We start from the raw sequence: 26405 nt of genomic DNA, 5'->3' as shown, positions 1-26405 counted from the left end.
TTACACTTTACCATGTAATCAAAAGTTAAAAATTCAAATCCCGATTCCAAATGAATATCAATTCTTCATAAATATGATGATGATGATGATTATGATAGTGATGATTATAATAATAATAATAATAATAATAATAATAATAATAATAATAATAATAATAATAATAATGATGATAATGATAATGTAAATGAAGTAATAATAATTTAGAAATAATCATGTCATGATTTTTCATCCCTTATCTGTTCCTTTCTGAGTTGTAAACAAATGTTTATACAGTAAATAAGAAAAAGATCATAGAATTACAATCGAAAGCACAAGAGAAAAAGTAAGAGAAAAAGGAAGGGTTCAAATTGGGAACAGGTGTAGATTCCAAGAGTGTTCTTAGTTTGAGATCACCTAAAAGTCTCATCCAGACACAAGCACATGTCCCCACTAAGAGGAAAACACTCAAATGTTTACAAATCATTATATATGTAAAAGAAAAAATAATATAGTCCAAAAAAGAGAGATGATTTACAAGGAAAAATATCACCTCCCAAAACTAACTATACATTTGACTGTTTCCCTCCCAGCCAGGGTATCCGGTCAGGGCCAGGACAAAACCAAGTAATCTCATTCCAAGACAAAGACAGAAAGCAAGTTGGAAAACAGATATAGGGTGATAGAAGACGCAGTAAGTACCTCCCTGCCAATATGGGGGGGGGGGGGGGGGGGGGGGGGGTCAGAAACCCTACCCTGAATCGTAGCACATCAATAATAAGGAAAATAAATATTCTTTCTTTTGCCTTCTTTTAGCAGGCTAATGTGATCCTCAATTAAGTTCAAAGAATCTGTAAGTGATGATTGGTTTCATGGCATAGCGATTAAATATATTCCACTTATAGGTGCTTTCTCCTTTTGATGAACAAATAATTATTCAAACTGCAAAATAAATGCAAATAAAACGAACACTTTCCTATGAATAACAAAAATGTTAATAAATTTTATAATTGCACAAAGTGTGAAAAGGCATACTTTTTTTTCTAATGGACTGGCTAAGTTTTTTTTTAAATAAAAAAAGTAAAGAAAAATAAAATAATAATAAAATAAAAAATATATATAATAAAACATTGCAAAAGCTAAGCAAATATGCCAGCAGACACTTGATGCATCTGTAATGTTCAGCGTGAATTGTTAAATGGCAATTGCGATAATTTAATTTATATCGGTACCCATTTTTTTTAATGACATGGAACACAATGCTCATGGGTTCGAGGTCAAATTAACAGACAACAAACTCAATGAGTATAAATCCAAGCAGAAATCTACTGGAATGCTTAGCCTAAGGCCATCTTGGACAATTCGTAGTCTCACAGACTAATTGGAAAAGGACTTCATCCAGAAAAGAGATATTTATATATATACTCATTTGTTTCCAACAGGTACAGAAATACAAGCTTATACAGAGATTATCTTATAACCACTCCAAAAAAAAAAAAAGGGGGGGGGGGGGGGATTACATTTGACTGCCTCCCTTTCATGGTAAAGATCTGAGGAAAACTAATTTTTCTTTTTTTTTTGAGGGTTTAATGGCGCTAGTATTGTTTTTAGGTCAACACCAGTATTAGAGAAGGAGGCATACAAAGTTAGATGGAAATAAATGAGACCAGGAGATAGAAGAGATAGCATGAATATGAATCAAGATAGAACACTCTGGCCCAATGGTCTAGTGTATCCCTACCTGAATAGGAATTCCAAAAAAGAAATCTAGTGCCTCATAAGGAAGAGGACAGAGAGGCACCACACACTTTGACCAAGATAAGAGATATAGATAGAGAAATAAAAGTGACACTTCCACTGTCGTTCAGCAAATACCAGTTGTATTTGGGCTTATATGAATAAAAAGCTTAAGAGTCAATTTGTGAATTTGCCCACAATCCCATCAAGAGAATGTTCAGTTAAATTTAGTTTTAAAAGTTAAATACACTTTAAGGCCATATCAGTAAAGTGTTCTTGTTCAAATAGCGTCAATGTGACTTTTGACATTACCTAAAAGTCCCATCCAGGCACAAGCAAAGGATCCCACTTATGAAGGATACACTCAAATGCTTACAAAGTACCAACCCCCCCCCCCCCCCCCCACTAAAAACTATATAGAACTACAATAGAACATAACAAAGAGATGATTTACAAGGTAAAAAAAATATCTTTAAAAAAAGGGACTATGCATGTGGCTGCATCCCTCTCAGCTGAGGATCTCTGCCAGGACCAGGAAAAAACTGAGCAATCTTAATTCAAAACAAAGACAGTGAGCAACATGGAAAGGGAAAACAGATATGGGGGATAGAAGACACAGCCTATTGTAGGAGGTCGGTAGATCCCACTCCCACACCCAAGTCCTGTATATAATTATAAATATTGAAGATAAAAATAGGTTGCAACGTATTTTGTTCAGGGTTTCAGACAGATAAATGTTATAATATTTGAATAATAACAATGGCATATAAATACAATGGCCTTTCTCGGAAAATGGAATGTAAATAAAATACATAGTTGTCCCATGTAAATGTAAAAAAAATTAAAGCAAATAATAGCACCTTGTATCCAACTTCAAACGTGGTTAAATATGATAATGATAAAATCACACCGCAGGTCAATCCCCATATCCCATAGAATTAATGAACAGCACGAACCGCACGCAACCTTAAATTCTTTCAGATTGATTAACTGTACATCATTTTTTTTTTTAACTGAAAAAAATTGAGCTTTTTCATAGTGTAATATCCATCAAACATATATTATTACAAAACTTTACAAATACTTGGAGAAGATACTATTGTTTGTACATGAGAGCCTTAATGAGATTATCTTATGTATGCACCATAAAATAGACTCCCATGAAGTAAGGTAGATGAGCTGTACTGTAAAATATATTTTTAAAAAGTGTGGTGAAATAAGTCAAAATGGTTCTGAGTGTAATTTCACTCAAACACTGTATTTTCTTTTCTGGCTGTGTAGAATAGGAAACAGCAATTATCTGCTTCAAAAATTGGTCTCAAATTTTAAACTATTCCTTACCATGATGTTTTTGATGTTTTACCATGATGTTTTTGATGTTTTACCATGATGTTTTTGATGTTTTACAAGTACAATGGCATACGAGAATATATCATATAATAATGTACTCAAAATAGTTTTAGTAAAACAGTGAGCGGAAGTAACAATTATTTATAATAAAGGAATGTATGCTTATATCATATTATTTTGTTTCCATTGCCTAAATATGCAACAATATTGGTGACCCTATTAATGAAACAAAAAAAAATCAAAAACTGTAAATGCAGTTTTAAGAAAAGAATAAAAAAGGTTTCAAAGCTATTATTAAAAGTGTTTTCAATACTTTTCGGTTATTTTAACGATGGCACCTCTGTTTTAAAGTCTACCTATGATAAAATTATAAAGGACGGAGCTTTTAAAAAATTGAAATGCCATGAGAAAACACTCTAGAATTTCAGCCCTCAACATTTTACTTCTGAGGCTAATGATTTTAACACTCTGCCATTAATCATAAAGCTATCCAATAGTCACAAAGCCCCAATTAGTTTGGGTAAAATCTTTCAGTACGTCAGGTGAAAAGGGATTTCCCATCATTACATCAATAATATTAAGACATGAATGTTAGTATATAATAATATAATGAAAAGCTATCTTAATAAAGACATTAGCTGAAAAAGTTTGCAACGTAATTAATGATGCTTTGAATATTAACTGAATAAATACTGTTCTCTTAACTTTAAAAAGCAAAGGGCAACTATATATTTTCTCTTTTAAATTCTTTACTTATTTGTCCATGAAATATTTGGTTTCATTCATTGTCTGATGTCATTAACACCATTTTCATAGGTGAGAATTGGAATCATATTTCATGAGTAGGGCCAAAAAGATCAATAAAGAAAAAGAGACTTCTGAATGCAATTTTGAAATCATTAGGCAAAATCGTGTTAAAAATATACTCTCTGCACAAATCATTTTTAGAGTATACAATCATCAAACCTAATTTAATTATATACATATATGTCAGCCTGGGTAACCATATATTCTGCTTATGTCAAATTTTCATCAGATACTGAAGTCCGCTTAGGATAACAACATTTATAAATAAACTTTTTGTTGAAGATAAACTATAAACCCGATCCCAATATCTCTTCTGAAAGATTTTTTTTTCCATATGACTTTGGAATAATATAAACCTTGTATAACATTAAATGTTTGCATGTATGCATGTTCTTTGTCTAAATTGAACTGCAGCATAATTTACTTACTTGACTACCATATGAGCTTAAAAACTGACTTAATTGAGTTTCAAGATTGAAAGAGGATCTTCATGTCTGTTACAAAATCTATCAGAAACATAATTTATATTCTTTATTCCAATCTACAGATTTATCTATCAGAAACAGAATTTATATTCTTTATTCCAATCTACATATTTATCTATCATAAACATAATTTATATTCTTTATTCCAATCTACATATTTTTTCTTTTGTTGTAAACAGTCAATGTGAATTATTCTATATCACGAGAGAGCAGAGTATTTTTTTTGTTTTCAGAAATCATTGGCTTTTAATTGCTGTTCCAAATTACTATATATCCCATGAGTCCATCCACTTGAGTCGATGCATAGTACTACTTGCATTGTTAGCAGTCGGACCAGACATTCCATATGCCAGAGGATGAAACAAGTAAAAGCTGAAATAAAACAAAAGGAACTTTGTTTTCACAATTGCAATCTTTTCAAGAAGGAAATACAGATGAACTGGTCATTTAAATGTTTATATCTTAAACCTCATTCTCTCTCTCTGAAGTTGAGGATGTGAGGGTCATTATTGTAATTTTGACAATAAAATATATATTAATATAATAAGTTATTTAGGAGAACTATAGAAATGACGTTTTCACTGATCTTCCTCATTAAAATATATACAAATAATCCAGAAACCTCTAACGCAGCCCTGCACAGTCAGCAATAGGGACTACGTTTTTTGCTCAAGGAAAAGAAAAAACTGTGCTCAAAGTGGGACTCAAGCTCAAATTCCTCAATATAATGTCAAATCTACCACAATTTATCCCATCGTTAATTCTTCAAATTCTTCTTGATACAAATTTACGGTAGCGAGTTTGTTTTTATAGAGTTTTCTCTGTGGCTTGGGACAACAAACCTTATCTACAATTAACTTGCCAGCAAATACTTGAAAAAGGTTCACAAGATGATATGGTTATAAATGACACTTCACTGTGCCAATCTCAAGAGTGTTACAACTTGAGACCACTTTCCCTAAGTGGACTATCTCTCTCTTTCTTTGACAAGTGTACTCTAATTGAGAATCTCTGACTCGGTTACAAAACCATACAGAATAAATCAACTCGTCACAACAAAACAAATCAATTGAACTACTGACCTGTATATGATACCAGCTAAGGTGAAAAGCACACTCCAATGAAATAGCTTGACAGCATGTCTCTCAGGAAAGCACACACACAAGTATGTTATCAGAAAGTTGAGGAACACACCTGTGATCAAATAAGAAGATGAACTTGAAAACAAGAAAATGAACTTATGACACATAGTATTATACTGATCATCATCTTACCGCTCTTGCACAAAATACTGTTTCACAATGAATCACAATATGATTCAGCATAAACGTTACATACAAACGAAATTAAAAAGACTATTGATCTTGTCTGGGGCTATATTATAAAATAAAAAGTCTGTGATTGTAAAATAATAATAATAATAATAATAATAATAATAATAATAATAATAATAATAATATATAATAATAATAATAATAATAATAATAATAATAATAATAATAATAATAATAATAATTCCTAATTAATTATGTACTCACCTCCAAACATGGCACTGAACAGAAAGGCGGGGAAATAGTGGTGAAAGTAAAGTACTCGAGTCATCGGCCAAAATGGGGCATAGTGCAAGAACCAACCCAGCAGTAGCCACCAACAAGCCTTAAATGTATGATCACAGTATGCTGGGAGAAATATGAGAATATTAAAACAATTAGGAAAAAATACAAAATATGAAAAGTGGTTAAAGCCTATATGGCTTGATCAGAAAAATGCCTAAATATAATTTTTTTAAAGTGTTGAAATGCTATTTGCCATACTACTGCAGTTGAAGAGGGAATAATTGCTTTTGCCTTATTTATCTAGAAAATCATTTTGTCATTTTTTAAAGATTGGTGGAATCATACACATCAGCTAGAATAAACTGTTGTGCTATTCAAATCTGAAAATTGGTACTGCATTATCAGAATCGTGGCTCGAGATGGATTCACAAAGGAAATAATTCAGTAATGATACGCAACTACATTATTCTGGAAAAAGAGTAACATTCCTTGATTTACTTTTAATATATCAGTATATATCTTAACTGAAATAGATAACAATGTCCCTTGAATTTATGATTAAATGGTTTTTAATGGAAATCAAAAATTAGGAAAGAAAAGATAGGCCATGGACCCAACAACCGAGTATAATACAATCTAATCTAATATATGATGGGATTTCATTTGGCAAATAAAACCAATTACAACACCGTATTACAGAAAATATTTCTTTTAATGTAAAAAGGCATTCAATATTTTTAATGGCATATGATTTGAAGCTTTAATTCTATATTATTAAAATTCATGTAACCTTACTATACTTCTTAGGGGAAAAGAAGAATGATTTGTAGGTTTGAGTTTAAAACAATGAAAATATAAATTAAAAAAAAAATTCAAACTGTCTAGTCCTTTTCTACATTTAATCGATATAAGGAGCACTCACATTCTAAGTGTGAGACCATCTGTACTTTCCTTTTCCTCAAGATTTGAAAAACACACCAAACAATGAGAAAGATAACTTTGGCACCAAGCAGACACCAGAACAACACAGGGTTACCCAATAAGTATATGCGGTGGTTTTGGCCTGAAAATACTTGACCCTGTGGAAATAGGAAAAAAAAAAACATGTTTAAAATTATAATGGCACAAGTTTGAAAGTATTTCATACAATTTTCTTTGAGTAATGATGTCAAATATCACTTTAAAAGAACAAATTTAAATTGCCAACCTCACCTTATAGTCAATAGGCCACTGCCAGGGTCTTGAGGTAATCTCCCCTTCTTTGGGTTTTAGGCCACTGTTACCCTGAGTCATTACAGCATGGCTCTCCAACAACTTCTCCACGAAGGACAGAGAGTACAGATCAAAACTGGAGTTGGGCACTGCAAGTAATAAAATGAAAGGCACAGTTGGAATACAATTGATAACATAATCAATGGAGAAATCAATCCCATTCTAAATCATACTTCAGTAAGGATAAGAGTGTTCTCCCCTGAAAAGTAACTAAATTTTGAATAAATCAAGTAACACTGATCATGGTCTGAGACAGGATGGTTGACCATTCACAAATCATAATATATTTTCCTGAGTCTAGAGGGCTGTGTACTTGGGTGAAATATTTAACAGTCCAAGTAGGCATTGGGGACATTGATTTACCTGATTCAGCCCAGAAAGAAATTAGAGCTTGTTTCGTTTTGTTTTTGTTTTTAAGGGTTTTACGTGCCGTATTGCAACACATTTAGGTTATATCAGCGCCAGTAAAAAGGAAGATAATGGGATAGTCAAATTCTAGAATTACAATGTACTTAGTTTGAGATCACTTATAAGTCTCATCCGGACACAAGCACATGATCCAACAAAGAGGAATACACTCAAATGCTTTCATTATACATTCAAAATAACAAATATAATAATGATTTACAAGGAAAAATATCATCTCCCAAAACATTAATTTTGTATTTGACTGTTTCCCTCTCAGCCAAAGACTCCAGCCAGGGCCAGGATAAAACCCAAGTAAACATTCCAAGACAAAGACAGAAAGCAAATTGGAAAATGGTTTTAAAGGGACAGAAGACGCAGTAAGTGCCACCCTGCCCTCTGTGGGAGGCCAGGAACCCCATCCAGGAGCTTGTTTCAAAGCTGTGACAAAGATTGTATGAGTGCTAGTTATGAAATGAAGCAGTTATTTCATCTTGTACACTGAAAGAAATGTAACATTGCGTATCAATTTAAGAGTCAGAGAGAAACTTCAAAGAAGAAAAAGTGCATATTCCCTTTTTATTAAGTATCAGAGTTTTAAGGATCAATCAGAAAGCCTATAAATTTCATATACCAACACATCAAATTTACCAAATATTTATATGCAAGATTGATTTCTTTTTGGTTCTTTTTTTGTTGTTGTTGACTTTATACATATATTTCAAGACTGAGTTGCTATTGCTTTTTTCAGTTTTAATGTTTATCTTGTTGGTGACAATAACTTTCAAGTAGAAAAAAACTAATTCTCTCTTCAATCATTCTATTAAAACAAGAGCTTAATCAAATCCATAAAACAGTCTCATTTTAAATATTGACTTAAACTTACATCTGCTGTCTTGAATCTCCTCGACATTCCAAACAGATGCAGGATTCTTCAAGGAAGGATTACAAGTGACTTCCTGCTGATCCCATCCCCTTTTTAAAATAGTATAGATAAACGTGTAAATTAAACATGACATATACAACACTTGCAAAACACTTGAAGAGAAAAATGACCAAAAGCTCAGTTAAGTTTTAAATCCTATTCTTTTACCCTTTTGTAATAAGACTGAATTTCAGTGGTATCATATTTATCCTCACCAAGAGAAAATAAACAGCGTGTGGCCAAAACTTCAAGGTAACATTGCTGTTACTGCTCACTTGACAAGAACAGTAAGCTCTGATTTCATGCTTTAGTAAAATAGGTCAAAATTGATATTTAATTTATTTGATTTACAAAATTATCTTTACATCAGTTTAAAGAGGAAATTGCTGCATTCATTCTCAGTTCAAGTCTTTTACAGTTTTAATCTTTACGCAGTCCAGACATTAGTTTACCTTCGTCCTTAAGGGTAAAATTAAATTCGGGCCAGATGAATGATTATTCTGATAAAAATTTATATTTACATCCTAATTCTTCCAAGTTTTTCATGACAAATTGCAAAAACCACTTTACTGCATAAATGCTTCTAGATATCATTTCTTTAATATAAAAAGTCATAATGTCATGAGAAAAATGTAATAATTGGATCCGTCAAGACACTCTGTTGGGATGCTTTGTAGGAAACTGAACTCATTGAACATAAAACATATTTGAGTAACTTCATCTTTTCATACAAATATATCCTGATGGCAATTGGAATAAGAGTATGGCTCATTGCAAAACATCTACATTTGAAAATAAAATGGTCAAGTTAAGCAATGAGTATTCACGCCTCACACGGCATCACTAATAACCTAAACCTCTCTGTTAGATAATCTTCAGTGCTACTGCTTTTGCTGGATTTTTTCTTCTTTTCTTTAAATAGAAATAAAAAGTTGAAGCACAATGGGGAAAGACTGGTATAAAGTTCCCAAATTCTCATGTTTGTATCTAGAATATTTCTCAAAATGCTGATGATCATACTTAGTAGCTAGCATAATGTTTTTTTTAATGAATAATATTGTAGTCGCAGTGTTTTCATCCTTACCATTTGGGAAGTTTTTAGTCATGAGAATGGAGTACGTAACTATTTTTAAAACAAATAATATTGCAGTTGCAGCATTTCTATAATTACCATTTAGGTAGTTTCTTGTCATGAGAATGAAGCACACAGCGCACATTGTGATGAATAAACCTGAGCTTGGGTCTGATCGCCTCTATCAGCTGACCTGCCTTCCCTCCTTCCACCTCTATCTGCCAAACATCATTTGCATCTCCGGTACCATTCTGAAAATTAACAACAAAACCATGCATTCTCTGTTTAATTTTTTTAAATGCATGAATTGGTGCTTTCATCGTTGAAAATAAATTCTGGTAAACTGGTACCTTTTCAGTATTCCTAAGTTGAAAAATACTTTATTGAAATGGTAACTATTTCCAGTAGTGCTTCATACATTCATGGTCAATCATGTTAAAGCCATGTCAAAGAATTCAAATCTATGATGGTAGATAGATAAATAAATATAAAGAACTTTTTCTATTTACAAAATGTAGGAAGTATTTTCTAAAATTTGAAATAACAAGACTATCAATAATTCTTTTTTCAATTGTCCATTTGTTGTACAACGCCTATTCAACAAACAAAGAGAATGGAATGTTTTATTTGCAAACTGTATTCGCTGCCTCTTTATTCTTCCATCTCTTTACATGCCAGATTGACTTAAAGGTTTTGAGATAAGCTGTTGGTTAACACTACAAACGAGTAGTGCAGACACCTATTCCATTAATTCATAGATGAAAGTAAAATTTTTGAAAAAAATAATAAAATATAATACTAAAATGGAAAAGGAATGTTTTCTAAAACGCCCAATATATCTTATCCTCTTATTATTTCTAAAGCTTTTATGCTTCTTGTCGGAGATAAGTAACAATGCATGTTTTTCTATCATGTGAAATGCACTCTGCTTTTATTCCTGTTTAATGTGTGAAGCTTTTGCAAATTTAAAATGCTTGCTAATATGGTGATGCTGTAATGTTTTATCATCATATATAAATAAATAAATTTATTTTCTTTTTTTTCTTCAAAAAAATGTTACAGGACTGAATTACACACCAGAAAACTCAAAAAACATTCCATACCTGGCCATAACCAGAAACTTGATACTGTCTTTTGCTTAAAGGTGCTTTCTCTTTGTGGCTATGAAGATTACGTCTTGTTCTGGCAAGGGAAGAAAACTCGATATTGGATTATTTCCATGATATATTTTTTGGCTTGAAATCTACTAGCAACTTTGTCATGTGGACAAATAAAATTGTGAAAAGGGCTTAAAATGAGAATAGCAAAGACATGACAAAAAGAGACGAGGAATAGGAAGCATGAGGGAGACAATCATTCATCTCATCTTCCAAACCTTTGGAAATTATTTTTTAAATGACATCATGGCAAATTTCATGTCAAAGGGTAAATGTTCAAATGGTCTTTGTGAATAAAAATCACAGATGATTGTTACCACATTAGTAAAAAGGAAAATAGTTGAATGAGTTATGGCTTAGAAAAAATGAGATTATTCACTTGAACAATGCAAAGCTTACTGAACATGCTCCAGTCGAATCATGTCTCCATTCCTTACATACACCACAGGTTCTGTAGGGCTGGGTTGCCTCATGGCTGGTTTGATCATCCACATGTTATTGCTGTCTTTATGGCTATAAGTCGTCACCTGTTTTTGATAAATATACAAGTCATGCAATAGGCATAAAGACCGTTGACTTTTAATTAAGTCTGATACAATCTTGAAAGTCACAGTAATAATTACAATTATGTGTATCCATTGGACTTACAGACATATAAGTATATCATGTTTAGCTTCTTTACATGCTAGACCTTTTAATGTTTTCAGAAAGTAGATTCCATGTCCGGATGCAATGAATGAGAGAACAATTTATGTATGCACTTTTCTTTGGTTCATTAATTTGTTGAATATTTTAATACAACTGATGAAATCAAAGAGATTTGGTCAGAAAGCCTCAGATCCAAGCCATTATTAAACAAAGAAGATATGATAGATTTGTAAATATAATCATTTTCACATAAAGTTAATATTAAAAAATCAACCCTTTCAATGCTCTTTTCCTATAACAGTTTTTGTCAACCTGAGAGTGCAAGACTACACTTACTTGTTGCTGTCTGGGGGGAAATTCTTCAGGATATAGATGGCTGTGTGAATGTAGGTAACCTCCTCCTGTCCTCCTTTGCTTTAGTGAAATGACACTACCATAGGCAACATCTTTGAAAGAGAAGTGTAAAAGAACATTTGAATTTCAGCATGTTGTTTGCTGCAAGTCTGCTGTAATCCCTTTTATCCCTTGTAGCACAAAATCAGAAAAATGGTACAGAATAAGCTTTGGAACGATAGTTACACACACAGATTCAAAACAAACAAAAAATATTTTCAGACTGATGTTTTTAAAAATCATCAACCTTTCTTGTTATAACTTACTATAACTTTTAATCTGACACTATTCAAAATGAGTTTTAATCATATTCAATGTTATTTGAAAAATAATCGTGTCATATTAATTTTCCAAATTTTCTTATCAATGATGAGATATCTTAATCACCATTTTCATCACACCATGTATCATCATAAGAGTGGCCACCAGTCTTGTAAGGGGTATGAGGATAAAAATTTTATACTTGATGTAAAAGCCTTCAACTAGTCCAGCACAATCACTCCAAGCTTAACATAAAGCTAGAAATGACTTTTAACAATCAAATGCATTTTATTTCTATAAAAGAATTATATTGTAGAACAAAAGAAAAGAAAAAGTTTCAAGATGCATGCAATAGAAGAAAAAAAGAAAGAAAGTCAGAAATAAAGAAAGTAAGACAGAAAGAAAGAAGTTCTGTTTTGTTTGTTTTTTAAGGGCTTTACGGCAAGCAACATTTAGGTCATTAAAAAGGAAGAAAATTGGATAGGAAAAAGTAAGATAAAGGGGAATGCTTCAAAAAGAGAGGAGATGATGTAGATTCCAGGAGCACACTATCAGTGTACTTAGTTTGAGATCACCTAAAAGTCTCACCCAGACAGCAGCACAAGACCCCACTAAGAGGAATTTACTCAAATGTTTATAAATCATATGGTACAGATTTAAAAAATAACACTACATAACATAGAGATGATTTACAAGGAAAAAGAATATCATCTCCCAAAACTATAACTATACATTCGACTGTTTCCCTCCCAGCCAAGGGCTGCGGCCAGGATTAGAACAAACTAAGTAATCTCATTCCAAGACAAAGACAGAAATCAATTGGAAAACAGATATAGACACAGCAAGTACCTCTCTGCCCACTATGGGTAGTCGGGAACCTCACCCCAAGAAAGAAAGAAGGAAAAAAGGAGGGAAGCATAAGAGGGACACCTTTTTTAATCAAACTTTTTTATTACACCATAGATCTTAAAATAATAATCTATAAAAATATATTTACACTGTGGCATGCTGATATTGTAAAGACGATTTCCTTCAAGTGATGACTGAAAAGCGGAACTGAAAAACCCATCTCCATTACCACTGAAAGATCAAAAAGAAAACCAAACACTTATTTCTACAAAAGAAATCTCTGTCGATGAAGACTTTAAGCCATGTGAAATATAATTATCAACATGCTTCTATTTTAGCATAACAAGTTAAGAATATCAACAGTCAAATGCCGCTATGTGGTCTTGTGATATGAGAGGTCCTGGGTTCGAGCCTTGCTTGGCACATAATTTAGTTCTTGGGCAATGAATACCTGGCCGTAACAGCTTTGTCTCTATTGAAAAAACATTGTAATTCCAGCTAACCTGTTGCTGTTGGTCAGGGACCCTTTGTGAAGCGCTTTAAGCATGTTGAGTAGATATTGCGCATTATAAAAGCTGAAGTTCAATTTTAATTATGATAATCAAAATCAAACAAAAAATCATCATATCAAATCCTATTCTTACAATAAACCAAGAAGATAAAAGGAAAATAATCAACTCATTAGATTTAATCAACTTTTTTTCTGCAATTATATTGACAATACAAGAAACTCCACTGGCAAAAAGAAATCAACCAAACTTACCTTTTATAAAGGACATCAAAATGAATCGAAAAGAAGAAACAATAAACCAAAATAGGCAATATTATCAGTCCCATCACTCTTGCAGCAAGATGCTGACATAAAGTCCACTGAAATAAAAATAAATAATTTATGTAAAATAATCTGGACAAAAAAGTGCAAATAAAATAAAAATATACAAAGATATTTTACAGCGGGGGCTATCACATTCCACAGCCTTCTAAAATTCAAAAATCATTTTACAACTTTTTGAAGCAATCTGTATTCCAAAGTAAGCATAATCAAGCAATTCTATTTCATAATATGATATAGCAACATCAACCTTACTTACCATGGACATTTTGAGATCAGCCAACAAATTCCATAAGTCATGGGCAGTGGTATATCCAACAATCAAGACGGTAAACAGACCAACAAATTTCACACTGGCAAAATGATAAAACAAATCCAATCTCAATAATCAATTAGTTTACATTTAAAAAAGCATTATGCATAAACACATTTAGGGCAGGGGAAAGGGGACCGTTATTGAGATGTTGTCAAACATACATTATATCAATGATTATATAAAAGTGTGAAACTCAGGTTAGGATAGTATGTCACAATTTATTTTAAGCACAAGAAATTCACCGGCATGGCAAATGCCATACTTCTCTCACTATGCAGAGACACTGACTAAAAGTTTGTCTCATGGGTCAAATCCACATAGGACAGTACAATATGTACAGAAACTGTCGACAACCACTTCACCCTCCTTTCACATCAAATGAACATCCAAAAATGAATAATTTTATATAAAATGTCAAAATATCAAATTATATGAATACTAAAGCTGGTGGTTGAGATGATAAAGATGATGATGATGATGATGATGATGATGATAATGCTGACTTTATTTATAGCGTAATATCCACTAAGCATGCTCAAAGCACTTTACAAATGGTCTCTGATCAACAGTAACACGTATTATGTAGAACAAGACATGACGCCTTTTAGGCGATATTACAATTTTTTGACCACAGATAACATTGTTAACGCCCAGGTAAGCATGTTAAACAGTCTTTTCCAAGGACACGACTATCAGTTGAGTGAGGCTCGAACCTAGAACCTTCCAATCCAAAAGTGAGTGTCATACCACAAGACCACATAGCCAAACATGAGGATGATGGTGGTGGTAGTGTTGGAAGTGGAAGTGTATTGAATATGGAGCTGAAGTGGTTATGATTCAAGGTCATTGTCGAAGTGGTGAACTCTTCCTTGGAAACAAGACCTGTTAGGAACTTGATGAAAGTTGCCTGTAACCCAGAATATTTAGCTCCAGACAGCAATTTTCTCAGGTCAAACTATTTTGGTATTTCTGGCTAACAAGTATCATTTCATTTTGAGAAAGTGTTTGGAAGTAAGTCTGACTATAAAAAGGAAGTAAACAAACATAGACACCTATGGCATTGGTTGAAAAATGACAGTGATGCATTAAACTTAAAGCCTTGGAACATTTTTCAAGCCTGGGCCTGACATGATTGCTGGATTACCTCTAATGAAAATTTTATTCGAGTAAAATACCCGGATTTCTGGATAAAGCTGGAAAGTAGCATCCCTGTTATTAATTACATGTGATAGTTCAAAGCCTATCAGAAGTAAATGTAAACAGAACGGCAATATGAATATAAAGAATTTTTTAAACACCCTGTCTGGTTTGTTGTTGTACTCTATCAGATAATACATTTTTATTTTTACCTCCTTGAAGGCACCAATCCTTCAGTCATAAAGAGTGGGTGCAAAAATTCACAAAACATCCAATTGGATATTCATCAACTTTAGTTTAGACAAAAAAAAAAAAAAAATACTTTGATTTCCAGAGGAGAAATCCAAATGTAATTTTCGGATTTGTGTGATGACTCCTTTCCATTCATATTTTTTCCCTATTTAAATCTTTCCCTTGTTTGAATCCTGGTAGCTGACTTGTGATCGAAAGCAATAAATAAGAATGGATACATTGTATTTTTCAACCTTTTTATGCTTCTGCGCTGGAGACACTGCATACAAGGTGACTTAGCCACACATTGTGTACTTGTGACTTACCGAAAAAAACCCCAAAAAAACACTATTTATTGAATCCATCAACTTACCTAAGTGAACAAGCGAGAGATATCCCTGTCATTGTTAACCAAAAAAGCCAAGAAGTGGAAAAGGAGCTGCAGAAAAATAACCATAAAGATACAATAACAATAAACTGAATCAACCTGAATACAATATTTCATTTCAAATTTGTTTGCACTGTTACTGTGATCTTGCCATTTTGTATGAATGTTTAGTTATGCTTTGTTTACCATTCAATTCGATGATTTTTTTTTTCCAGGTACTTTTTTTGTCCTTTTGATTATCAAAAGTAAATGTCAAATGATTATAAGACTAGTGATGTTGAAAATATATTCTGAAATTGTTCCTAACATGAAATAATCGCCAATACCAAATTCAAAGAATTTTAGTTAGATAAATTACAGCTGCATAAGCACAGCCGTTTATTACACTAGAAATCTTTCACTTTAGTTTACTACCGCCTCACCCCCAATGGGAACGACTCACCGTCGATGACGGGGAGACCACCGTGTGGTTACGTCATAACAGATGTCCAGAACGTGAAAACTGGCCTATATTTTTCCCTGCCGGTAGAATGCACCGCTTGGATTTCATTGTCAGTCAGGCTATAGGACAGATTTCGTAAAATCGTTCATTTTTACACTGCAATTGCTGACCATACACTTCTATATTTTTCTATTTTATATGGATATAACGGCCACATTTTCATCTTCAAGACGCAATTATTTTCATTGATATCAAGAAATGGTGAGTATACTTTATTCTTTCTTGAAAAATGCATATTTTTCTATTTAAAATTAACCTGAAAAATATTTTTTAATTGTTTAAAAAATTCAAATTGATGTTATCTGAGTTTTGTTACCCTAACACATGGTAGTAAATATAAGAGTAATAATCTACTTTTAATATAGCATTTATTTCACCGATTTGTAATGACAGGTTTCTGCACAATGAATGTGTAAACACATCTTGTCTAATTCTTTGTTGGCTAACAAAATAGTCCCGTAATCAGGCAAACTCCAGAGACATAAGAACACGAGTCCAATGGTGATGCTAACGTTGTTGTTGTTTTATGGTGATGATGATGATGATGATGATGATGATGATGATGATGATGATGATGATGATGATGATGATGTTGATGATGATAGCGCAGTAATAGTAGTAATCGTAGTAGCAGTAGCAGTAGTCGTAGTAGTAGTAGTAGTAGTAGTAGTAGTAGTAGTAGTACACACACACACACACACACTCGAGAGAGAGAGAGAGAGAGAGAGAGAGAGAGCGTGTGTGTGTGTGTGTGTGTGTGTGTGTGTGTGTGTGTGTGTGTGTGTGTGTATAAGACTCATGTACGCACATTTTTAGCACGGAACGATTTTTATTGCATTGAACTTTGAACCTATAACTTTCACACCGATTTGCCATTCCGTCTTCACGATTCGCACCTTCCCTCGATATTCTTCTACATCGCCCGTTGATACAGTCAACGGCGTGAGAAAAGAGGGTATATAGATATATTATGACATCATCAAAAAGCGATGTAATAAAAGGTGGCGGATGATTGTGTAACCTCAAAAGCCCGGTGGACTGCGCTACAAGGCCGAACCTTCGAGGGGATATGTGATTTGAGTGGGAGGGGCTTATTTGACTTTGCCGATGACCGACTGGTGAACGATTGAAATAATAATTGTCATTTTTCAGCAGCCAGTTGGAAATGGGTAATTGTAAACATCTGATTGGCACTCCATGGATAGAAAGCAGTTTGGGTGTCATGGGATAAAATTGCTGGAGAGGTGGAGTAAATTTGAAATGAATTGAAAGTAATTTGGGGCGTTGTCTGGGTGTCAAGTAAGACTCTCGCAGACCGGTGATAAATCAATTTTTTGGCCGCAAATGCTACAGTAAACGACGTTCATTATATTCAAAACTTAACTCATAACTCAAGGATACCCTTTGCTAATTTTTTTTTAAGCGTGCAAAAAATATTGCTAAAAATATTTCAGAGTGGGTATATAGGCGGATTCCATTTTGAATAACGGGCATTTAGAACTATATTTTAAAGGAAAATTATTACGTTATTATTATTAGCAGGCATCTAGGCGATCACTATCGTATTATTACTAACAATCAATAATATTATTATAACTCTTATTATTACAATTCTTCTTCTTATTATTATCATCATCATCATCCTCATCATCATCATCATCATCATCATCAATATCAATAATAACTAATGATTTTTTTTTTCTTTACTCAGATGAATGGTCATACTGAAAACAAGCATTGTCTCAATGCAAATGGACTCTGCCGAATAAACTGTGAAAGGGCTCAAATGAGATATGTGGTTAAAAAACATTTCATGCAAACTGCTCCAGAATTAGCAAGTGAAGTTCAACCGGTGAAAAAAAGAAAACATAACGTTGGTTGATTAATTAGATGCTGTTTCTGTGACATGTAACAATCAGCTGTTCCTTAAAATAATCGTGAGGTTTTACGTATGTTAATAAAAGTATAGAAATATGTTAAGATCTATACAAAGTTCAGAGGAATACTTATTTTTACCTATGATTGTCAATTTATTTTAAAATAACAGTTCATTTTGATTATCTGATCATTAATCCTCCCCCCCCCCCCCCCGTCCTTTCAATGCGTTTATCACGATTTTTTATTGTCAAAAAATGGATATTATTATTTTTACTATTATTTATATTATTATTATTATTTTATTATTTTTATTATTATTATATATTATTAATTATTATTATTATTATTATTATTATTATTATTATTTTATATTATTATTATAATATATATTGTTATTATTACAGTGGTGATCAAGAGTAAGATAAATACACTGATATTTTATGATTATTACTAGTATTAGTAATTACATCGATATCACATGTTTCAACTGATTCACAATGATCATTTCTGTTATCCACGATGCTTCGGTTGTTCAATAAGCAGACCATTTTCAACAAATTTCCATTTTAAATAGTATTAGCTATCAGGTCGGCGTCCATTTTTTTTTGTTGCAGCACTGGAGAGAGAGAGAGAGAGAGAGAGAGAGAGAGAAGAGAGGAGGAGAGAGAGAGAAGAGAAGAGAGAGAGAGAGAGAGAGAGAGAGAGAGAGAGAGAGAGAGAGAGAGAGAGAGAGATAGAAAGTGTGTGTGTGTGTTGGTGTACATAAAACTAAATTTATTCAACGTTTTACCACGAAATAAATTTCATTTTACCACCTCAGTTTAATCTCTCATCAGTTCTCTCTGAAAATTGAACTTTGAACCTATAACTTTAACACAGCTACGTCATTCCATCTTCACGATTCGCACCTCATCGCGATATTCTTTATGTTGACTCGTGGTACAGTCAACGGGGTTGAGAGAAGAAGATAGATATTGAGTGACATCATCAAAAGCGATGTGATCAAAGCTGGCGGATGGTTGTGTAACATCAAAGACCAGTGACTGGTCTACAAGGCCTATCATATTCGTGGGTATGTGTGATTTGAGTAGGAGGGAGCTTTCTTGACTTTGCTGATGACAGACTGGTGGACAATTGAAATTAGAATTGTCCTTATTCAGCAATTGTAAAAAGCTGATTGGACGCTCCATGGAAAGAAAGCAGTTTGAGGGACATGGAAGGAAATTGCCAGAGAGCGTGGAGTGGGGAGGAGTAAATTATATTGAATGAATGATAGTAATTTGGGGCGTTGGGAAGTTAAATAAAACTCTCGGAGGCGATGAGTCAATTCTTTGGCCGCAAATGATTCAGTAAAATTCTTTATTCTTTCTTTCTTTCTATTTTTTAATTCCTTTCTGTCAGGGGGACAAATAGGCGAATTCCATTTTTTTTAACGGGCATTTCGAAAGCTATTTTAAAAAGAAATTATTGCGTTTTTCCAAAATTAGCAGGCGTTTAGGTGATAGTCACTATATTATTTTCATGAAAATGATGATGATGATGATGATCATCATCATCATCATCATCATCATCATCATCATATCATACTCATATTATTATTATATTATTATTATTATTATTATTATTATTATTGTTATCCTTATTATTATTGTAATTATTATCGTCATCATCATTATTATTATTATTATTATTATTATTATTATTATATAGTTTAGATCTATACAAACGTCAAAGGAATGCATATTACATATCTTTTCCTAAGAATTGTCAATTGCCATTACTAAAACCAGTACGTTTTGATCATTTGATCGACAAACCCCTACAATTCGGTGATCACGCATTTTTTTTATTGCTGTCAAAAAAGGATATTGCTGTACAGGTGAGCGGATATCTCAACAATGCTTCATTACAAAACGACTTTGATTATATATTTCTACTCTGTGAATATTGATGATTATGGCAGTATTTCTCATTTATTTGCATAAACTCAAATAACTATGTAATTTTTGATTATATCGTTTGAAGTAATTAAAATTTCTGACCCATTTTTATGGTTATTTCCTAATAATAAATCTACTAAAATTATATCAAATAAAAGTATGTAAATCACTAGTTATGACTCTAAAATATCTTATTGCAACATCTAATAGCATCTTTACTACGCCACTTTGAACTTGAGAAAAAAATCATCAAAATAGGAAAAATTGCTCAGTCTCCCTTTCGGCACAGGCCGTGACTCGCCATCTGTTATGAACTAGCGTCCGGTAAAATTTACCTGTCGAACTAAAGTGAAAGCAGTAAACGGCTGTGTAAGATTAATCTTTCATTAAACACACTCCAAGAGTGTTACAAGGGGTCTCAAGCCAATAGAAATGTTTAAAAAGTAGGACAAGACATGCCGCCTGTTGGGCGTTATTATAACTTATTTTGACAAGAACAACACTGTTACCAACCAGGTACTCATTATATAACTGAGCGTGATGAAAGAACGTGAGTAAAGAGCCTATTCCAAGGACTAATCTTTGCATTGCCCAGAGCAAGGATTCAAACCAAGGACCTACTAGTCTTAAGGCGAGTGTCATACTACAAGACCACAAGCTGTACTTAAAAGAAACATCTCAATGATTTTTACTGAGCACTAATCAGTTTCAGAGCAGGTGGAGGAAAAGTAAATGAAAACCCTGTACAAATGATAGAAAAACTCTAGCTTCATACATATGATGAAATAATATTATAATAAAAACTTCATAGCATGTCAAAAAGCAATATCATCCTTTAGGATTATACCAATGCACACATAAATGCAGGTCTGATAACCGAACATAATTATGGGCTTGATTTACCATTGTCGTAATCAACAATATAATGCATTGGTTTGAGAGTATTTCCATCACAACAAGGCGCAAATAACAATTCGCTTTATCAGGTCTGAAACTATATCAATAACAAGAACAACAATTTCATCTGACCGGTTTTGTTTTTTTCTTTTCTTACCTGTGCCTGAGTGAGAGAAATTTAACACAGCAATAAATAGATGTCATAATGAAAAACAACAGAGGTGGGTCGAGAAGAATGTACCGAGTAAGTATGAGAGTTCCAGTATCTGTAAATAAATTAGAATAACCTATTATATTAATATTATAACCTAAGTTTTATGAGTTTCTCTGTTTTGGTTTGGTTTGTTCTCTCTTTTTTTTTTTTACATCACGATCATACAGATCACCAGTTGGTGAAGTGACAACTTGTATATTAAGACAACAAAACAATCTAAAATAGAAAGTGTAAAGATAGAGAAGAGAGGAGTAGAGAGAAAGAGAGAGAGAGAGAGAGAGAGAGAGAGAGAGAGAGAGAGAGAGAAGAGAGAGAGAGAGAGAGAGAGAGAGAGAGAGAGAGAGAGAGAGAAGAGAGAGAGAAAGAGAGGAGAGAGAGAGAGAGAGAGAGAGAAGAGAGGAGAGAGAGAGAGAAGAGAGAGAGAGAGAGAGAGAGAGAGAGAGAGAGAGAGAGAGAGAGAGAGAGAGAAAGGAAGAGAGAGAGAGAGAGAGAGAGAGAGAAGGAGAAAAGAGAGAGAGAGAGAGAGAGAGAGAGAGAGAGAGAGAGAGAGAGAGAGAGAGAAGAGAGAGAGAGGCCATCTTAATTTTAACTTTGACATTTGCATGTCATGATATTCGTGTAAGTAATTGCTAAAGGTCAAAAGTCTTGATTCTCACAGCTTTTAGAATGAAGATCGACAAAAATAGTGAACTTTGCTACTTCTAATGAGGTGACAATATAATATATCAATACATGCAATGAATGTATATTATGTTTCAAGCAAGTATTATAATATAAATCACCTGAATGTAAATTTTTCCTTTTTACATTTAGTGTCAAGTGCAAAATAGGAAAAGAACATTTGTCATTGTTGTTTTGTTTTGGCATGGTAGAAAATACTGTAGTATCTAATTAGTATTGTATACCAAAAAATAAATAAATAAATAAATAAATAAATAAATAAATAAATAAATAAAGATTCTCAAAAGACCACCATCAAAAACAATAACTAATAATAATAATAATAATAATAATAATAATAATAATAATAATAATAATAATAATAATAATAATAATAATAATAATGACAATAATAATATCAATAAGAATGGAAATAATAATAATAATTTTCATAAGTGTGTGTGTGTGTGTGTGTGTGTGTGTGTGTGTGTGTGTGTGTGTGTGTGTAAATACATAAACACTGACCACATAAAATGATGGAGCTGGCAAAAATGCTCGCCATATAGGAGTGAGTGAGGTGCCAAACAATTTTGTACGACAATGGCACCAAACTTGCACCAAGTGCTGCACAGAACTGAAACAGGAAACATAATTTAGACCTATGAGAAATAATCTCAAATAATTATATATCCAAAGTCAAAGCCAAAGATAAAAAAAAATATAGAGAACACCTAAAAGCATAGCAGCTGCTCTCATCTCTTAAATAATTCTCAGTTGTAATTAATGCCATCTCCACCAGAAAATAAATAAATAAATAAATTAATTAATTAATAAATAAAATTTTAAAACCACCATATCGGACCACTTTTACCTTCATTCCTATCTTAATTTCAAATTTCTCAATTCAAAATCTTATCTTACCATCCTCATCCCTACATACTGCACTTGGCTATCATACTGATCTCCTGGTTTGGCAAACGGAAAACTCCCATCATAACCCGTCAAATGACCAGCAAAACCTATCAACATCTGGTAAAAAAAAAAGTAATACAAATATGAGGTTGTGACAAAATACCATTTCTACAACTCATTGACCATAACTGACTAAAGAAAGATAAAACATCAATATAAGCATTAAAGTTCCCTGCTATTATGATTTGTTATCTAATTCTTTTAAGGTGGTATTCAAATCCTTGTAAAATATGTCGAGCTCCTCTGGCTCTTTTCTCACTATATTAGACGGTTAAAAATCTCATTTAGAAAATGCTTTTATATTCAATTGATCAAATCAGTGTGATTTATTAACATTTATGTCTCATATTGTCTTTTTTAATGTTCCTTCCATACTATCAAATACACCCAAATTTGTGCACAGAAACCTGTAGGAACCTCTCATTAGACACTTATGGATGCAAGGGCTTCATATTAGTAAGGACTCAAGCTTTTATTTATCATTTTATTTTTTGTATAAAGACCTTTGCATTTTTTTCTTGTGAAATTTTTAAAATGATGATCAATAAATAAGAATACCTTGTACTATGCATCAAAGAGGTAACACAAATAAGAGATTATACATGTTAATGTTATCCGTTATCAATTTTGGATTTCGCTCTTTATGTCTAGTGATCATGGTTTGCATTATTAATATAAGATTATGATAACCTTAGTTTAGATGACCTCTCTGAGTAGATTGGTTTATATTTTTACTTGTTAATCAAAGCTTTCAATGTTCTAGTTTTGTTTATGAAAAAAGATATTAGTAAATTGAAAAACATGTTCTATCTACACCCCCCCCCCCCCCCACACACACAGACACATACACACACACAGAAAAAAAACAAACAAAAAAAACATTAAGTAAAGTGAATCATTATGTTCTTGTTATTGCAAAGTGTAAATGATTACAATATAATCAAACAGCAAAAAAAGCATTCCTACCTTTCCCAGTGGAGGATGAACATCAAAGAAGAATGTCCTATTGATATACCAGCTGCCCATTTTACCAAAATGAGTTTCATCCCAACTGAAAAAAAATCAGTTTAGAAATTAATCACAATTAGCCTATAGGTAACTATAAATAAAGATTTAGATCTGTTATTTTTCCACCATCATATCATCTTTGATTTGATTCTATCCAGAATATATCGAACCTGAACTCAGTAGTCTTTTATAGCAAATATGAAACAACATGAGCAGAGGTAGAATACATCAGTTTGCTATTATTTATATAAACTACCGGAGAATCCGCAATATTTGTGGAGAAATACAGAACAATTATACTTTGAAAATGTCTAAGTCCAAAGGTTAGGGGGGCCTACATTTTATATTATTATTATTATTGTGAAACTCAAATCAAAATAAAGTTTAACTAAACATTTTACTGAGTATGTTTAGTTTAGGAATAAACAAAAAATAATCCACATACCAAATATGAGCAGGGATTTCAATGTTGTAGAACCTTGTCAGGACAGCAAACGTTGTGACAAGTATGAGGCACACATAGTATATTTTTGTTTCCTGCCATGTTGACTCACTGGAGTCGGTTACCACTGCATCTTCTCTTGTTTTGTTGGGGCGATTTAACCGCATTTCTTTCAAAATGTCATCGTCGATGTCAGCTTTGCTGTCAGATTTATTACTTCTGTCACGATGTCTTAAAACTGTCTCTGACTCTGACTTTGAATCTGGATGATGAACCTTACTTTTATTATAAACAAGATCATCGTTGTTGGAAAAGTCTTTTTCTGACTGAGACTTTCCAGTATCCATTTCCATCCGACTGTCAGACATTGCTTTCTGAAATGATGTAGGTTTCAATGATACCGCACTGTCAGATGATGAACATTGTGGTGATTTTCCTTTCTCTGAGCCCGGGGCTGTGCTATTACTATTACCATCCATAAAGTGCGATTAGCGTCAACCTTGGACCTGATATCTAGTGATGATTAGATAGATCTAACTAACTACACCCTCAAAACAGCTCTAGAAATTCTTTCTTTCCGACAAAATTCATATGTTTATGAAGTACTCTAGTTCTAAATACACGTATGAATTCAAAGCCGCCTATCTGAAATGTCTCTGCCAAATAATAACAATGACAATGGGTGGAGTCAAGTCTTCCACATCTTTTGGCAGTCGCAGTCGCAGAGTAGGGTAGAGATTCCTTTCTTCTATAATAGAAGTTCTATTATGATTATTTTTTTCATTTCAGAGTAGCTTCCCGTGTCTTTCCATCCCGTAGTGAAAGTTTCGCATTATTATGTTTTGTCAGCAAATCAACTGAATCGTCACAGGGCTTTCTCCACACTCCAATATTATCTAGTCATTTATGCGGCTATGTGGTCTTGTGGTATGACATTCAGATTGGAATGTCCTGAGTTCGAGCCCTCGGCACATAGGTGAGTCCTTCCACATTCTCTCACCTTGTTTGTTTTTTGTTGTTTTTTTTGTTTGTTTTTGTTTTGTTGTTTTGTTTGTTTTTTGTTTGTTTTTGTTTTGTTTTGTTTTTTGTGTTTTTTTTTTTTTTTGGGGGGGGGGGGGAGCAACAGTATATATTTAAAGAGAGATATATAGAGGAAAGAAGAAGAAGAAGAATTATATATATATATATATATATATATATATATATATATATATATATATATATATATATATATATATATATATATATATAATGCAAATTTTCACTCACATTTTATTGGCCCAGACGACTCGTTTCTGTGTTTTTTATACTTCTTCAGTCGGCGTAATCCATTGTAAATTACAATGGATTACGGCGACTGAAGAAGTGTAAAAAAACACAGAAACGAGTCGTCTCGGCCAATAAAATGTGAGTGAAAATTTGCATTATATATTAGCTCTAACCACCATTATCGAGCACTTTCGTACCTACAAGTACCCACCAACACTCATAAATATATATATATATATATATATATATATTATATATATATATATATATATATATATATATATTTAATGATATATATATAATATTCTATATATATATATATATATTTATATTATATATATATATATATATATATATATATATTATATATATATATATATATATATATATATATATATATATATATATATATACTAAAATCAAATTATGCTCATCCCTTGTAAAATCAGCGCTTATATACAACTGCGGAACATGGGCACTGACTGGAACCGAATAGCAAAGATTAGACAGATTCCATAGAAAACAACTGAAAAGAGTCCTGAATATACGATACCCCACAAAAATAAGCAATAAAACACTGTATGAAAAATGCAATGAAAGACCCTTATCCATTCAAATTCTGGAGGCAAGATGGCGGTTTTTTGGGAGTATAGAAATGAAAATATATCAGCTAATAAAGCGATGAATACTTTTTTTTCACCCCATCTGGACACTAGAAGTATCAAGGTAGACCACCCACGTCAATTCATACTGTCCTCAAAAGAGACCTAAAACGCCTTCAAAATAACAAAGAATTAAAATCAAAGGTAGACATCATGAACTTAGC

The 26405-nt window shown here is 32.6% G+C and overlaps 1 protein-coding gene across 1 annotated transcript; it reads right to left on the bottom strand.

Moving 5' to 3' along the window:
- Positions 1 to 1540: 1540 nt before the first annotated feature.
- On the bottom strand, positions 1541 to 25205 carry LOC144962711 (protein O-mannosyl-transferase 2-like). Its single transcript, XM_078895899.1, has 19 exons — positions 24314 to 25205; positions 23827 to 23911; positions 22810 to 22917; positions 22414 to 22522; positions 21172 to 21280; positions 15783 to 15848; positions 13985 to 14078; positions 13657 to 13763; positions 13042 to 13124; positions 11727 to 11836; positions 11142 to 11269; positions 10689 to 10767; positions 9685 to 9836; positions 8475 to 8563; positions 7124 to 7272; positions 6834 to 6990; positions 5894 to 6034; positions 5438 to 5549; positions 1541 to 4727 (listed from the first exon to the last, which is right to left on the bottom strand). Exons 1-19 carry the CDS (start codon positions 24787 to 24789, stop codon positions 4622 to 4624), a joined length of 2460 nt encoding a protein of 819 aa, XP_078752025.1. The 5' UTR covers positions 24790 to 25205; the 3' UTR covers positions 1541 to 4621.
- Between the last annotated feature and the right edge of the window lie 1200 nt (positions 25206 to 26405).

This window comes from Berghia stephanieae, chromosome 1 (assembly GCF_034508935.2).
Source record: "Berghia stephanieae isolate SIO BIC M18660-M18661 chromosome 1, UCSD_Bste_1.3, whole genome shotgun sequence".
NCBI classification, from domain to species: domain Eukaryota; kingdom Metazoa; phylum Mollusca; class Gastropoda; order Nudibranchia; family Aeolidiidae; genus Berghia; species Berghia stephanieae.
Note: the sequence above shows the minus strand (reverse complement) of the source record. Positions and strands in the feature narration are given on the sequence as shown.